At 33.2% G+C, this 17159-nt stretch overlaps 1 protein-coding gene across 8 annotated transcripts in view; it reads right to left on the minus strand.

Moving 5' to 3' along the window:
* Positions 1-17159, minus strand: part of NBEA (neurobeachin) — a 666092-nt gene that overhangs the window by 499470 nt on the left and 149463 nt on the right. For 7 of the 8 annotated variants that reach the window (XM_060394443.1, XM_060394442.1, XM_060394441.1 and 4 more), the window contains exon 11: positions 2977-3085. In XM_060394443.1, coding sequence (XP_060250426.1) covers positions 2977-3085 — 109 coding nt within the window. Of the gene's footprint in view, positions 1-2976; positions 3086-5231; positions 5338-17159 lie in introns of all 8 variants that reach the window. The other variant, XM_060394444.1, reaches the window with a different exon arrangement.

Consider the following 17159-nt stretch of genomic DNA (forward strand, 5'->3'; position numbering starts at 1 on the left):
AGTTGGGGATACACATTTGAGTATAAGTATCTGCAATATAAGGAAAGCTAAGGAACCCTGAGGTCAATTAGAGTAAAGTATAAACAGAAAAGTGACAAGATTTCTAGGATTAAGCACAAGGACACCACAGGCTTTAAAGCTTAGGAAGAAGAAGGACTAGGAGAGAATTCAAGGAGGCCAAGGAGGTAAGAAGAAAGCAAAGAAATAATGTTATTACGAAATGCAATTGAACAAAGCAGTTCAAGAAGGAAAGAATGTTAAACTAAAATATCATTAAGTCAAATAAGACAAAGACTTGACACTGATATAAGTCATTTTAAGAGAAGCATAAGGATTAGAATGGGAATGGATCTATGACTACATAGGATTCCAGGAATATAAAAATATTTAATTTTGAAAATCAACTAATGTAACTCAGTAAACTAATAAAAAAAATGTAGAAAAATCATAATTATCTCAAATAATGCAGAGAAGGACTGATGCTAAAGCTGAAACTCCAATACTTTGGCCACCTCATGCGAAGAGTTGACTCATTGGAAAAGACCCTGATGCTGGGAGGGACTGGGGGCAGGAGGAGAAGGGGACGACAGAGGATGAGATGGCTGGATGGCATCACTGACTCGATGCACATGAGTTTGAGTGAACTCTGGGAGTTGGTGATGGACAGAGAGGCCTGGTGTGCTGTGATTCATGGGGTCGCAAAGAGTTGGACACGACTGAGTGACTGAACTGGACTAAACTGAATGCAGAGAAAGCATTTGATGATTAAGGGTGTGAAAAGGCAAGTCACAGAGGAAGAGATATTATTGATGCATATCCAATAAGGACTCATATCCAAGATATATACAGAATTCCCATGAATCAATAAGAAAATGAGCAACAATTCAAATGACAAAGCAGAAATACTCTGAATAGGTATTTAGCAAAAGAGCATAACTTAAAGGACAACAAACGTGAAAATGCTCAATTTAATTTGTAATTAAGGAAATGCATATTAAGACATAAAGTGATCCACAGAATAGAAGACTATCTTTGCAAATCATATATCTAATAAAGGATTAGCATATAGAATAAAAAGTTCCTGTAATTCAGTAATAAAAAGAAATACCACAGTTTTTAAAAATGGTCTTTGTAATAAATATTTCTTAAAAAACACACAAATGCTCATCATTTAGATATCACAGAAATGCAAATACAAAAGTGATAAAATATTTAACATTCACTATGATGGCTAGAATACTAAAAAAAATCAGATAATAACAGAGGCTTCCAAGGCTGTGAAAAGACTAGAAACCTCATACACTGCTGAAGGACTGTAAAATGACGGAGCTACTATTATTAGTCTAATGTTCTTTTTATTTGATTTGAAGACTTTTCATATTTCTAATTTTAAGCTAAATTTTAAGTGTACAAGTGAATGCTCACTTTAAAATTATGCTAATAAACCCTCAGTAAATAGATTAAGTATATTTAAGAGGCAGTTCCTGATAGCAATTATGTCATATACAGCAGTGTCACAAAGGTATTTCATAATATCTAACTCATCAGTGGCACCCCACTCTAGAACTCTTGCCTGGAAAATCCCATGGACGGCAGAGCCTGGTAGGCTGCAGTCCATGGGGTCGCTGGGAGTTGGACATGACTCAGTGAATTCACTTTCACTTTTCACTTTCATGCACTGGAGAGGGAAATGGCAACCCACTCCAGTGTTCTTGCCTGGAGAATTCCAGGGACAGGGGAGCCTGGTGGGCTGCCGTCTATGGGGCCACAGAGAGTTGGACGCAACTAAAGCAACTTAGCAGCAGCAGCAACTCATGTAAAATATAATTTAACACAAGTCTTATAAACAGCTCTTAATACTTCAGACATAGGAAAAGAGTATTCTATGATTAAATATAACTAAACAGTCTTAATGAAAACTTTAATAAATTTACTGAAAAAATTATCTGACTAAAAAATGCTGCCTATGATCTCTTTTATAAGTTATTATTCCTCTACCCTTCAAGAAAGAAAAGTACTTGTTTCAAAGAAAAGATAGAAGAATTTTAAATGTAGATCATCAATCTGATGTTAAAAAAGTATTTCCGAAAGACCTCTAAATTTTATTTCTCAAGAGAAAAATAAGTTTATTTTTCTTAGTTCAGGTCTCACCTCTATTATTTTCTTGGATAGTTCCATTTACAAAGCATCTCAATGTCATATGAATGTTAATGATTAACTCATAAGAAGAGGTTTGGAAGCACTAATGATGGTGGTAGATATTTCTTAAGGAAAGAAAAAAACTTATTTATGAAATATCACTTTACTGTTTGAAGGAAATCACATGATACACTCAAACTCTTGTGAGACCATTATCAGAAACTCAGCACTCATTGCCATCATAGTACAGTTGTAACTAAAGCAAAGGTCATTAAAAAAGCAGGGCATAAATGACACACATAGGAAGAATTAAAGTGATCTAGTTTGCACTGTTTACACTATGTATTAAAAATGCTACTTTAAACATTCAAATATATTAAAATCAGGGACAAAGCAATAACTAATGTTTCTGTTGCTACCAAATATAGGTTTTTGTTTATTACCTTAAAACTGAGAAAGAAAGCAAAAAGAAAAAAAGTAAATCCACTTAAACTAAAATTGATAAAATGTGTAAGAAACTTGGTTTGAACATAAAAGACAGCAAAGAATCAATTAGAAAAATAATTAAGAGAAATATTTCTAAATTTGAAGAAAAGTAGATGAAACAACTTTTCTTTAGTTTCTATTTTTATTCAAAATTTCTTTATTATGTAGATTTCTAACACCCAATTTAGTGCCTATACATACATTCAAGTACATAACTTAAAAATATTTGTGAATTAACCAAATATGTGACCTCTGCAGTCAATGTAAAGAAAGGGGAGACTACAGAAAAAAAGTATAATTAGTGATTGTCAGTGGTCCATCTGTATAAAACCATCAATACATTTCACTTACCTTTTCAAGTAAGTAGCCAATGACTAAAAAGCCTTTTCCACCCAGCATCTGTTCTTGCATGGCTACTGAACTTTTAAGTAGTTCAACCAGGAATGCCAAAAGAGTAGCACTGCATGTAAAGTACAGAAAATTCCATTATGTCACTATCAAATATTGATCATCAACACCATTTTATTAATCTAAAGTGTAACAATCATATTCAATTTTAATCTATTTTGCTGTTATCTTAGGTAAGAATATTTCTCACAAGCATGAAAAAAATAAGGCTTTTTATCTTTAAAATTAAACATTATATAGAAACATAACTATGAAGTTATTTTATATTCCAAGGTAAAATATCTAAGTTTATCTTTATACATATATATTCCCTGAAGTAAATCTTACATAAGAAATATACTTCTCCATAATAAAGACTACCATAATATTCTTTTGAAGCCCATGCTCTCTTAGAAAATTTAAAATATTTTAACAATACTGTTTTGGTCACCTTTTTTTTAAAAAAATAAACTTTTCATTTAGACCTATTTTTCAAAAACAACTTATATATATATATATATATATATACACACACATATATATATACATATATTAAAATATTCAGAGAAATATGCAACATGTTACTTATTTCCCATATATGCCCTCAGGAAAATTCATGACAGCAAAGAAAATAAGATGATTTATGTCATACTGAAATAAAAAGTGACAACTGATTACACAATGTATACACAAATACATAAAAGCACAAAAAGATATGTGCCAGACAAAGATAATGTACTTGGTATGTCTGTGAAATGAAGGAAGAAACAAAAGAAAAATAAATGACTGCATTACATTAAGCTTTGTTAATGTATTACTTCACAAAATTACACAAACAATTTTCAAATCAGCAGCAGTGATACATGGCAGCATTCCTAATCAAGACAATATATACTCTTCATAATATATCTTTGTTGTAGTTTGTAACAATAAATAACTCCAAGCCAAACTTTATCAATAATTAAAATAATATCCACTTACATTGGTTTATAATATACCCCAAATTGTATATTTCCATATATATACATTTCTAAATATATTTTAGATTCACAATTACTCATTTCTACATGAAATGAAGAAAATTTGGTAATGAGGAAAATTTGAAGGCTCAAAAGGAACTAAAGTTATTCTATTTTCTGAAGTTACTCTAGTTCTTCAGGTTTCTATAGGATTAACACTACATTTCTCTGATAATGCGGCTATTTTTGTTCAAATCAGAAATAGTCTAATAAAAAGAGTCAATGGAAAATTAGCATCATTATTATCACTATAAAATTGACAGTTTAATGGAAAGCCTGATATAAGCTAGATAGTATATATTAAATATTTTAAATAAAATACTTTGTTACAAGAAATTAAAATTCAATTACATTACTGGCCCTCTGCCTTTAAACCACATAGAAGAAAATAGTAAACTAGTACTGCAAATCACTGATACTCTTGTACTTTGTCCTAAAGTCAAAGATAGATATTCATAAGAACACAAATAGCAAGGAATCCCCTGGGATTTTATTTATTTATTTTTTAAATGTTTCTGTGCAATCTAGTCCATTTTACATGAATTTTATCAATAGTCAAAGCCACTTCACAAATAATTGCTTAAGCATTAGCACACATAATAGGTCTGCCTAAGTGTCTGGAAAAACAAACAAACAAACTAAAGAAAACTATTGCATAGAGATTTAGTGGGAAAGACCGACTAAGATTCCTAAACATCAGCACTGCCGAAAAGAAAGACTAGAAATGCCTCACCATGGTTCCTATGGTCCATGAAATAAAATGTAAAGTAAGTATTTCTTACAATAAATCACCCTCCTATACGGAACTACACAAAATGACAAAGATGCCGTAGACGTTTATTCTTTTATGTCAAAAGGAACACTCTTTCTCAAACAACTAATGAATTAATTAAGACTTCTAAACAAGGTGAAGTTCCCTTATAAAATCAGAAATATTAATTTTATTATTCCAAAATATTAACAAAGACTAGCCATATAATGTTAATTTTACTTCAATTTTAACTATGACAACAATTGAAAAGTAAAATGCATTCACTAACAAAAGTATTTTTAATTTATACCTAAAACCCAATGTAATAGCAATACTACATCTTTTCAAAAGTATCTTTAAATTAGGTATATTTGACATGGTGGACTTAATAGTAAATAGATGGCCATCTTCGAAGAGGTACATTTTCAAACATAATTTAACAAACTTACCAGTAACTAAAATGCATCGGATTGCTTCAGGGCTCACAATAAACTTGCAAAATTCTGTGTACTGCCATACAAAATTTCTCTCCATTCTTGCCTATTTCCAACTCCCCTAGATACAAAGGCAAATATAAAGGATACTTCAGCCCATTCCTATATCTCCTACATACCACTTCCTGTCTAGACACATCAGTTCATCTGCAGAGGATCTAAATACTTAGGATAAACCAAATCTGTGTCAGCCAAAACTAGTATACACAACACAGAACATTCTTTTGAAAAGTATAGCAATACCCAGGAACAGATTTCACAGGAATATTTTATTTGATAGAGAAAAAGTAAACTGATTTTTACCTCAGAAAGTCAAATTGCTAAACTTTTCAACAGATAGTACTATAACATGTTCTGTAAGTAGTGATTCTACTTCAGGAATGGTTAAGGGTTTTTAATACTATCTTCTTTTAAGGAAAATGACACTAATAACCTACAGGATTATTTCTTCAAAATAATTATCATCTTTGGATTCTTAAAGAATTTTAATTAAATTAAGAAATATTTATTTCAAATATACTAATAAAGGGCTAGACCTTAAGCAAAAATCAAGGAAGTAATATAATAATACCTTTATGACTTAGCATATTAATAATCTCTTTACTGGTTCACATTATTAAGAATAACCACAATAGTCTTGGCCCATAAATAACTGATAATAACTATGTATAAACATGACTTATTTTTGTTACTAATGAAAAAATATGTACTACCTTTAGGAGTCATTAAAATTTATGTCAATATAGATCTTGACTTTATTTTAATATAACTTAATCCATTTCAATTTCTTCATTATTTTTTAAAAAATAACTAATGTAGATAATCCATGTAATGTGATCTCAAGTCTTACTATCTTGAAGGAATTTTACTACTTAAATATACAATATATCATAAAGATAGACCTAAAATATCTGAAATGAATAAGACTGAATATATAACCTAAGTTCAATTCAAAGACAGTTCTTCGGGTACAGGAAACTGGCTTCTCAATTTACTTTGTACTGAAACAATCAAATTACCTCAGCCAGATGGGCTTTTTAAATGCTTTAAGAAGAATGGAATTAATAATGTAAAAATCTGAAGGTTCCCTCTGAAACTCAACACCCTCTACACTTATATAAGGGTGTTTTTAATCTCTTAAGAAACCTAACAGGCAAAGTAACTGTCAGAATAAATTCAGAAATACATTAAATTCTAACAAGATTTAAGGTACCCGTAGCAGAAGAAAATCTTTTGACTTTTTCATATGTTTTCATCTTTTGGGTAGCCCAATCTACTACTGAGAAACACTGAAATCTTGCAAAAGATGAATGAATATATAAAATATCTAAAACATAGTTTCTATGCTATTTCTTTCACTACAAAACTCTTCTAAGATGAAAGCGATCCTAGTAGGAATAAAACCGTAAAAGAATTCACCTCAAGTCCATACCCAAAATAATTTCATACTCAACATAATTAATTTCCAGTAATACATACAAAAATCATCCCACAAGTTAGAGGAGTTAAATCCATTCACAGTGCAAAATTAGAAAGGTCTAAACCAAAAGTTTCTAACTCCAGGTATTTTTAGCAGTCATTTTTGGACCAAATGTTCCTGAAGATGCTTTCTCAAAAGCCCACCTCCTAACTGGCTACTTAGGCAATCAACCTTGATACACAAATTGTCACATTCATCAATTCAGACATCAAATGGAGATACATGCCGAAATAAGTAAAATACATTTATCTTCAGAGTCAAATAAGGAAAACAGTGAAATGTGGCACAGCAAAATGTGAGGACAGATGAAATACACTGGGGAGCACATGAAATCCTTAGGCCCTAAGCCATGGAATCTCTCCTCAGTAATTTCTACCTTTTCTTTCAGCTTCAGGACTGAACTGCTATCACTGTCTTGGCTGTCAAGGAACATTATTTAAAGGCCCTACTAAATATTAGTCAGGCTATTACCCGTTTTTATCTTTCTTGCTCTGGTAACAGATTTTAATTTTATGTTTCATCAGCCTATTTTGTTTCTGACAAGATATATTAGAGAAAAAAAATTGACATTTGTAAAATTGTAACTGAAATCTTTCAAAGTTTGTCTTATGAAGAAAATGAAATTTTAAAATTTGTACATGTAAAGGAATAAATTCCAAACCTCTTATGGCATCATTATGTGTAAGTTTATAGCATTTACCAGAATTTACATAGTATGACAACCAAATAGCCTTTTGATCATCTCTGTTCACAGTTCTCTATAAATAAGCAATAGGTATTTATTAAAAGGTTCCAATGTAAAAAAAGATAATGCTGAAAGCCTATTTGTAATTTAATTTCAGCCAAAGGATGTTCACAATGCTCTAAATTTCCTAGAATCTTTACAAAAGCTTTCTGGACATGTTACAAGTGGCACCACCACTGTATGTGTAATACATGTGAAATTTAGAAATTTAATGATGTAACTCCCTCATACCTAACAACTTCAAAGCTTCAAAGGAAAAACAGAGATAAATTATAATGACAAACAGGTGATCTTAACTATATATTCATATGCTAACGCCTTTCAAGAGTAAAACATGCAAAGCAGGGAGGCCAAATAGCCTGGTTCTTCTCCTGATGCTGGCTCTACTTTCAGCCAAGCCCCAGCCTGTTTTACAGAGGTAGGATTAAAAACATACCTTGTAAGTGCTGAAACTGCCATAAAATAAAATAAATATTAAAACAGCTAGCTACACAGAAAGGTGAAATAATTATTTCATAGTTAGGCTTCACATACGTTCAGGAATTTTCTATCCTTTTCATAATTTATTTCATTCTTAAATGATCTTAGTAAAATCAACTCCTTTACATCTTTTCTGTTTGTGTATATATAGCATATTACTGTAACTCCACCACAATCAAGATAAAAACAAGTTTGATCACATACACAAAACTCATTTATCCTTAGACCTTTATAGTCACATTCTCCCAACAGCCAAAACAACCTTGGATAGCTACTTGTCCCTGATAGTGGTATAGTTCTGACTTTTCAAGAAATGTTATATATATAGAATCATACAGTATATAATCTTAATATGTACTTCTTGACCAAAATATATTGTCTGAGAATCATCCAAATAGTTGCATATATCAGAAGTCTCTCTTTAAAAAAAAAAAAAAAAACTTTTAATTGATGAAGAGTATTCCCTTGAATGAACAGACTACCTAAAGGGCACATCTGAATTGTACCTGTGCATGCTAAGTCGCTTAATCTGTGTCTGACTCTTTCCGATCATACGGACCATACTTCTCTGTCCATGAGATTCTCCAGGCAAGAATAATGGAGTGGCTTGCCAGGCCCTCCTCCAGGGGAACTTCCTGACACAACCCAGGGATCAAACCCATGTCTTTTATGTCCCCTGAATTTGCAGGTGGGTTCTTTACCACTAGTGCCACAGGGGAAGCCAGAATTGTACCAAGATTATGGCAATTATGAACAGTTGGACTACTATAAACATTCATATAAAGGTTTTTGTGTGAACACTTTTTACTCATTTTCTCACAAATACAAATCCAGGAGTGAAAGTTTTTATATAAGTACATGTTTAACTTTATAACAAACTGCCAGTTGTCAGAATGGCTGTACCATTTGCCAATCCCACCAGTAATATGTTCCAGTTGCTCTTCATCCTTGCTAGCACTTGGCATAATGCATGTTTCATTTTTTTTAGCCCTTCTAAAAATGTTCATTTTAAATATATCTGATAAGAATGTTAAGCATTTTTTCATGTGCTATTTTGACATCCTTATATTTTCTTTGGTGAAATATCTACTCAAATCTTTCGCCCATTTTTCAAAACTGGATTTTATGCTTTCTTACTAACAGTGTTCAAGAGTTATAAAGGTAGTCTTAATATACATCCTTCGTCAAATAAGTGATTTTCTATCATCTTCCTCCAATCTGTAAAATGTCTTCTGATTGTTTCTTTTGTAGAATATTTTAACTTTAATGAAGCCAGTGTCAAATCTGCCAATCTTTCTCTTGTATATATCGCACTTTTGGGTCATGTCTAAAATGACTTTGCCTAGCCTAGATCACAGAGACTTTCTCCTATGTTTTCTCAAAAAGTCCTACAGTTTTATATTTTACATTTACAGTTGATATTTGAGTTAGTTTTTATTAAGGTGTGAGGTTGTAGTCAAGATTCATTTTTAGCATACAACCATCCTTTCTCCTATACATAGATTTTGCACCTTTGATAAAAACCAAACAAACAAAGTTAAGAGTATCTATTTTAGTCTTAGACAGAAAAGACTTCAGGGGAAGGAAAGTATCAAAGACTACGAACAGCATTACCCAGTGAAAACAGAGTCAATTTTCTAAGAAGACAACACCTAAAGTGCAAATACCTAACAACAGAGTCTAAAACTATGTGAAACAAAAACTGATATAATAAGGAGAAATAGATAAAATCATTATCATAGTTGGAGATTTCAAAATCCCTATCTCAGAAATGGACAACTAGTTATCAGAAAACCAGTTATGACTTAGTTGAACACAACAATAACCAAACAGCTGGAGATAACTGACAACTATATACTACTTCATTCAACCACAGCAGAATAAACATTTCTCTCAAGCTCACATAGAACACTCACTAAGATAAACTGCATTCTGGGAAACAAAACACATCTAATAAATTAAAAATAATGGAAATTACACAGTCTACTCTCAGATCACAATGAAATTAACTAGAACCAGAAAGACTTTAAACAGAAAGACAAATGGAAAATCCCATAATGTGAACATTAAACAATACACTTCTAAATAAAACATGAGTCAAAGAAGAAACCTTGAGAGATATTAAAAACTATTTTGAATGAAGAAATGAAAATGAAAATACAACTTATCAAAATTTGTGGAATAAAATGAAAGCAATGATTCCTGGGAAATTTATAGCATTGAATGCTGTGATACTGTGATTTTAATAAGAAATACCTATTTGTTCTTGGCCCATATTTCTGGCACAGAGCTCTGACACAAAGCTCCCTTTAAATTTCTTAAGGGAGGGGAGCAATAAAGGTGTCTTGTCATGTTAGTGAAGTGACCTTTAGAATTTATTTAAGGATGAAAGCTAGTTGCCAACATGCTGCTGCTGCTGCTGCGCTGCTTCAGTCATGTCCAACTCTGTGTGACCCCATAGGCAGCCTCCCACCAAGCTCCCCTGTCCCTGGGATTCTCCAGGCAAGAACACTGGAGTGGGTTGCCATTTCCTTCTCCAGTGCATGAAACTGAAAAGTGAAAGTGAAGTTGCTCAGTCGTGTTCGACTCTTAGCAATCTCATGGACTGCAGCCTACCAGGCTCCTCCATCCAAGGGATTTTCCAGGCAAGAGTACTGGAGTGGGGTGCCATTGCCTTCTCCGAGTTGACAACATAGCCAACCATATAATCAGAGGATTGGAACTTCCTCTGGGAAGTTCCAGGAACAGTCCAGTCCTTCCCACCTCCCACCTATTTACCTCTAGGGATGGGAGAAGAGCTGGAGAGTGAGTTCAATCACCAACAGTCAATGATTTAATCAGTGATGTCTATACAATGAAGCCACCATTAAAAAAAAAAAAAAAAGAATAAGGCTGGGAGAGATTCTAGGTATGTGAATAAAAGAAGGTGCTAAAAGGTCTGGCACATCTGGAGAGGGAATGACTGCTCTGTGTCCTTTCCGCATAGCTTGCCCTGTGCATCTCTTCCATTTGGATGTCCATCTGTATCCTTTATCATCCTTTTATAATATACTGCTAAGTCGCTTCAGTCGTGTCCGACTCTGTGTGACCCCATAGACAGCAGCCCACCAGGCTCCCCCATCCCTGGGATTCTCCAGGCAAGAACACTGGAGTGGGTTGCCATTTCCTTCTCTAATGCATGAAAGTGAAAGTGAAAGGGAAGTCGCTCAGTCATGTCCAACTCTTCATGACCCCATGGACTGCAGCCTACCAGGCTCCTCCGTCATTTTCCAGGCAAGAGTGCTGGAGTGGGGTGCCATCACCTTAGTCCAGTAAATAAAATGCTTCCCTAAGCTCTATGAACCAATCGAGCAAAGTAACAGAATCCAAGGATGGGATGGCTGAACTTCCAGTTTATAGCCAGTCAGTCAGAAGTACCAGTAACGACTTGGACCTGCAATTAGCATCTGAAGTTCAAGGAGGAGGCTATCAGAACCTACTATCTATAGTCAGGTGGTGAGAAGCACAGGTGATAATCTGGACTTGCAACTGGCAACTACAGTGAAGATAGCAAGTCCTATGAGACTGAGCCCTTAACCTGTGGGATCTGATGCTATGCCAGACTTCAGTGTCAGAACTGAGTTAAATTATACAATACTCAGCTCGTGTCACAGGGAATTTCTTGGTGGTATGGAAGGAAAACCACACTTTTGCCTGTTGAAACAGAGGTGTTCAGATCTCTGTAATGAGGTAATTTTTTTTAACATATTAAAAAAAAACCCTAAAATCAATAATATAAATTTCTAATTTAATAAGCTACAAAAAAAAGTGAGTAAATTCAATCCAAAGCAGTAAAAATAAATAATAAGAATCAGAGTATAAATCAAATAAATTGAAAATAGGAAATCAATTAAAGCAAAAGCTGATTCTTTAAAAAAGATCAATAAAATTGATAAGCCTCTGGCCAAACAGGAAAAAAAAAAAAAAAAAAGAACAAGACAGGAATATTAGTATTAGAAATAAAAGAAGAAACATAGCCACACACCTCAGGAAAATAAAATAATAACAAAAGAAAGTGTGAGCAATTCTATGCTGACAGATTTGAAAACCTAAATGAAATTCAGAACCATTCTGCCAAAAGTCACACAAGAAGAAATATACATTTTAAAACTGAATCAACAATTAATAAGCAGAAATCACCAATCCCAGATGGGTTCATTGGTGAATTCTACCTAACACTTAAGGAAGAAACTGTACCAGTTCTCTACAGATTTTTCAGAGCATGGAAGCAGAGGAACTATTTTCCTAACTCATTATATGAAAAACTAGAATGAGTTAGGAAAAACTATCACTCAAATCAAAACTAGACAGTCACAGTAAGTACATTACAGACCAATATCTATTAAGAACAGAAAATTCTCAACAAAACCTGACCAAATTGAATTTAAGCAAGATAAAAGAATTATATACCATAATCAAATGAGATTTATTCAAAGTATGCACGACTGGCTCAAGATTAAAAAATCATTTTATGTTATCCAACACCCATTACAAAGCGTCTCTGGTGGCTCAGTGGTAAAGAATATGCTCGCCAATGCAGTAAACTCAACTTAGATACCTGGGTTGGGAAGATCCTCTGGAGAAGAAAATGCAACTTATTCCAGTGTCTTTGCAAGGGAAATCCCATGACAGAGGAGCCTGGTGTGCTACAGTCCACAGGGTCATAAAAAAGTCAGACACGACTTAGTGATTAAACAACACCAACAACAATTACCCATCACAGCAATATGCTAAAAAAAATTCTCAAGTTCATATCTATAGATGTAGGGAAAGCACTGGACCCAATCCAACAGCCAACATGATAAAAACTCTCAGGGAACTAGGAATAAAGGGAAAGGCTCTCAACTTGATAAAGACTATAAAAAACCTACAGGTAATGTCATATTTAATGATGAAAAATTCAACTTTCCCACTTTTTCAAGATCAAAAAGAAAGTAAGGATGTCCACTCTCACCATTTCTTATCAACACTACACTGGAAGTCTCTGCTAATGTGATAAGACAAGAAAAGGAAATAAAACATACAAATTGGGGAAGAAAACACAAAACTGTTTTTGTTTACAAACAGCATGATTACCTATTTTAAAAGTTTGAAATAACTGATTAAAAAAAAACACTACAGGAACTAATAATCTATTAGTTCATTCATTGCTGGTGGGAATGAAAATGGTATAGACATTTTGGAAGAGTTTGGAGGTTTTTTTATGGGAGTAAACATAATCTAGCAATCATGATTCTTTGTATCTACCCAAAGGTCTTGAGAGTCCCTTGGACTGCAAGGAGATCCAACCAGTCCATTGTAAAGGAGATCAGTCCTGGGTGTTCTTTGGAAGGACTGATGCTAAAGCTTAAACTCCAATACTTTGGCCGCCTCCTCCAAAGAGCTGACTCATTGGAAAAGACTGATGCTGGGAGGGAGTGAGGGCAGGAGAAGAAGGGGACAACAGAGGATGAGATGGCTGGATGGCATCACCGACTCAATGGACATGAGTTTGGGTGAACGCCAGGAGTTGGTGATGGACAGGGAGGCCTGGCATGCTACAGTTCATGGGGTCGCAAAGAGTCTGACACGACGAAGCGACTGAACTGAACTGAACTGAAAAGGTGTTGAAAACATATATATACACAAAAACATGCACACGGATATTTATAGAAGCTTTATTTTTAATTGCAAAGACTCAGAAGCAACAAAGATGGCCTTCAACAGATGAATGGAAAAATAAACTGTGATACATTTAGGCAAAGGATATATATTCAGTGCTAAAAAGAAATGAGCTATCAAACCATGAGAAGACATGGAGGAACTTTAACTGCATATTACTAAGTGAAACAGGATAATCTGAAACAGTTGTTGCACACTGCATGATTTCAATTATATGACATTCTGGAAAAGGCAAAATTATGAAGACCATAAAAAGATCAGTAGTTGCCTGGGGACAGTCAAAAGGGTAAAACAAAAAATACATTTAGGGAAGTAAACATACTTGTTATGATATTATAATGATGGCCATATGGCATTATACTTTTTTCAAACCTGTAACATGTATGACACCAAGACGAGGTCTTAAATATGGAGTTTAAGTGATTATGATCTATCAAAATATATTCATCCTTTTAAAAAAAGATGTTAAGATTTTGGTGACTGACACCAATAATAGGGGAGGGTATGTTATTTGTGAAGAAAAGGAGTATATAAAAAATCATTTCTGCTACTTCCTTTTAATTTTATTATAAATTAAATTTCTCTAAAAAATAACAAAAATAAAAATCAACTTAAAAAAAATGTCAAAAGTAACAGAAAATGAATAACAGGTTATGAGCTTTTATTTGGAGGAGGCTCAGTTTCAGATAATTTCCTCATGGTTTGGGGTATAAGAGCCTAAATATAAGGATGCTAGAGAAAAACCCTGGGTGTTTTCCATCCAGGTAATAAGATTATGAATCCAGAAACAAAATAAAATAAAAGTCAATAAAATTATAATACTAATTAGAATGATACCTTATTAATTATTTTATTAAAGATTCCACTTATTGCACCTAAGGTCATCATATCCGCAGGAGGGAACAGGAAGACAGCAGAAACACTTGGGAGTTTTACACACAGTTTCCACCAAAAATATTCTGTGCTTCTGAGTATGAGCTGGTATGGCATATGGTAATTTTTCTCAGAAAAGCTAGTAATACTTATGTTAGTTTTAGACTGTATGAATATCATAATATCAAAATGAATGAAACAATTTACCTTATTTCAGAAGGAACGTAAAGACATAGAAAAACTAAAAGAAATAAATGCTATTCTATGCATAAAATAACATCTTCAATTACAAAATAGTATTAAAATACTGAAGGATAGAGAATGTGGATATGCAAACTAGGGGAAAATTTAGGCAACAAATGCATAAAGATGTGACTGGTTGCCAAAACTCCAAATTAATAATTTGTATTTCACTCCTTTGCCAAAACAATGCCTTTCTTTGTTTGCTTTTGGTCAAATATAAAGCAGAAGCCTTTCTTTATGGCAGGAAAAATTCACAAAGCAAAATTATTTGTTGTAAATTAAAACAGCACAAAGTAACATAGCACTAAAAACAAGTTTCAGTAAATGTAAAGGAAACTTTTATGAAGGAATTATTGTAGAAAAGTGACCATTTATGGAAAACACTTTAAAATGAACTGTAGGAAACTAGTTTATTTGAAAAGTCAATGTAATCAGACATCATAAGTCTGAAAGAAACAAAATGTCCTTTCTTGTTGATAGCTGACAAACCCAAACTGTTAGATGTACTACAAACTGTATTACCAAATATCTTCTGTAAAGGATCCACTGAGTAAAAAATACTTTGCTGACAAAGAAGAAAAGGCTATTTGAAGATTACACTATATTTTCCCTATGTTTCAGGCAGAATAATGCATCTTAATTTTTATTTACAGATTAATTTCTACAATAAATTAAATGTAAATTCCATTTTACTCTACTTAAATCTCACTAAACAAATTATTATTTGGTTTTCCTCCTTTAATAGTAATAGAGGGGTGTGTGTTGTTGCTATTGTTTAGTCACTAAGTCATGTCCAACTCTTTTGCAACCTCGTGGACTATAGCCCACCAGGCTCCTCTGATCATGGGATTTCCCAGGCAAGAATACTGGAGTGGGTTGCCATTTCCTTCTCAGGAGGATCTTCCCAACCCAGGGATTGAACTCCAGTCTTCTGCACTGTCAGGTACGTTCTTTACTACTGAGCCACATGGGAAGCCCCAGTAGTGGTATACCTACATCAAATATATTTTCTGAGTCTGTTTTGCTTCAAAGAACACTTTCATTACCAATTTTATAAACTTAAAAAAGAAAAAGCCAAAAAAGCAAATATGCATATAAAGAAGTGAAAGATATATATATTCCTAAAAAATATATAGAAAATAATTTTACATATACAGAGCCTTAAATGTTTAAATACTTCTGGAAACCAAAATTATAATTATATTCTACATATACAAACAACAACCTCCATAAGGGACAGAATCATTACACACAAGAACTGATTTCACTTCTTTAGTCTATAGAAAGCATGCACATTTCATTTTTTTAATCAGTTCCAGTGAAACATATGTAGAGATATTTGATATTATATATATAACAGGCACTTTTCCTTGAACTAAAAAACCAGAAAACATGGTCAAAGAATTTTTATATCACTTTGAAGTGTAAGTGGAAATTTAGGTTGTTAACACATTGAAATGCTTAGTTTTTCAGGTAATTTTGTTAGTTTATATATGACAATGATGTTAATCAGGACTTCAAAATGAAAATTTAATTATTAAAGGGGCTATGAAATTCAAAAAAATTGCTGGAATATCTTTGGCTAGCAAGATAGTTTTTAGGGAAAAAAATCGATTTACACCCATTGAACAAATAAGTCATAAATACTCACCTTACAAGAGTATTCTTAATTATAAGATCATTGACACAAATGTTTTATGGGATTTGCTAAATTTTTTATAGCTTATATTTGATCAAACAGTCTATTAAACAATCTGTATTATAACTAGAAACAGAAAGAACACTTTTCTGATAAAAATATTTATATAATTACAAGAATTCATTTACATGATCACTTGTGGTTGGTTTTAGTTTATAAAATTTGTCAGTTAAAAATAGCATTAAAATACATTTTAGTAATACAAAATTGCATCACATCAAATAGACTACCTACTATTTTCTGAGGAAATAAAACTCAATAATGCTTACATGTACCAGAGGCTCCTTGTGATAGGTATTTTATATATTCTATCTTACTTTAATTCATATTACTATCAGATAAAGACTGCATTACTAAAATCACTCCACACCTTGCAAAGGTAATTCTTAAAGAGTTAATCATGGCAGTTCAGAGTGACAGTTCTGGAATCAGGCTTTCAGAATTGTAACTCTGGTCCTACTGCTACTGCTGCTAAGTCGCTTCAGTCGTGTCCAACTCTGTGCGACCCCATAGACGGCAGCCCCCAGGCTCCCCAGCCCCTGGGATTCTCCAGGAAAGAACACTGGAGTGGGTTGCCATTTCCTTCTCCAGTGCATGAAAGTGAAAAGTGAAAGTGAAGTCGCTCAGTCGTGTCCGACTCTTAGCGACCCCATGGACTGCAAC

Source organism: Ovis aries, chromosome 10, assembly GCF_016772045.2.
Source record: "Ovis aries strain OAR_USU_Benz2616 breed Rambouillet chromosome 10, ARS-UI_Ramb_v3.0, whole genome shotgun sequence".
NCBI classification, from domain to species: Eukaryota; Metazoa; Chordata; class Mammalia; order Artiodactyla; family Bovidae; genus Ovis; species Ovis aries.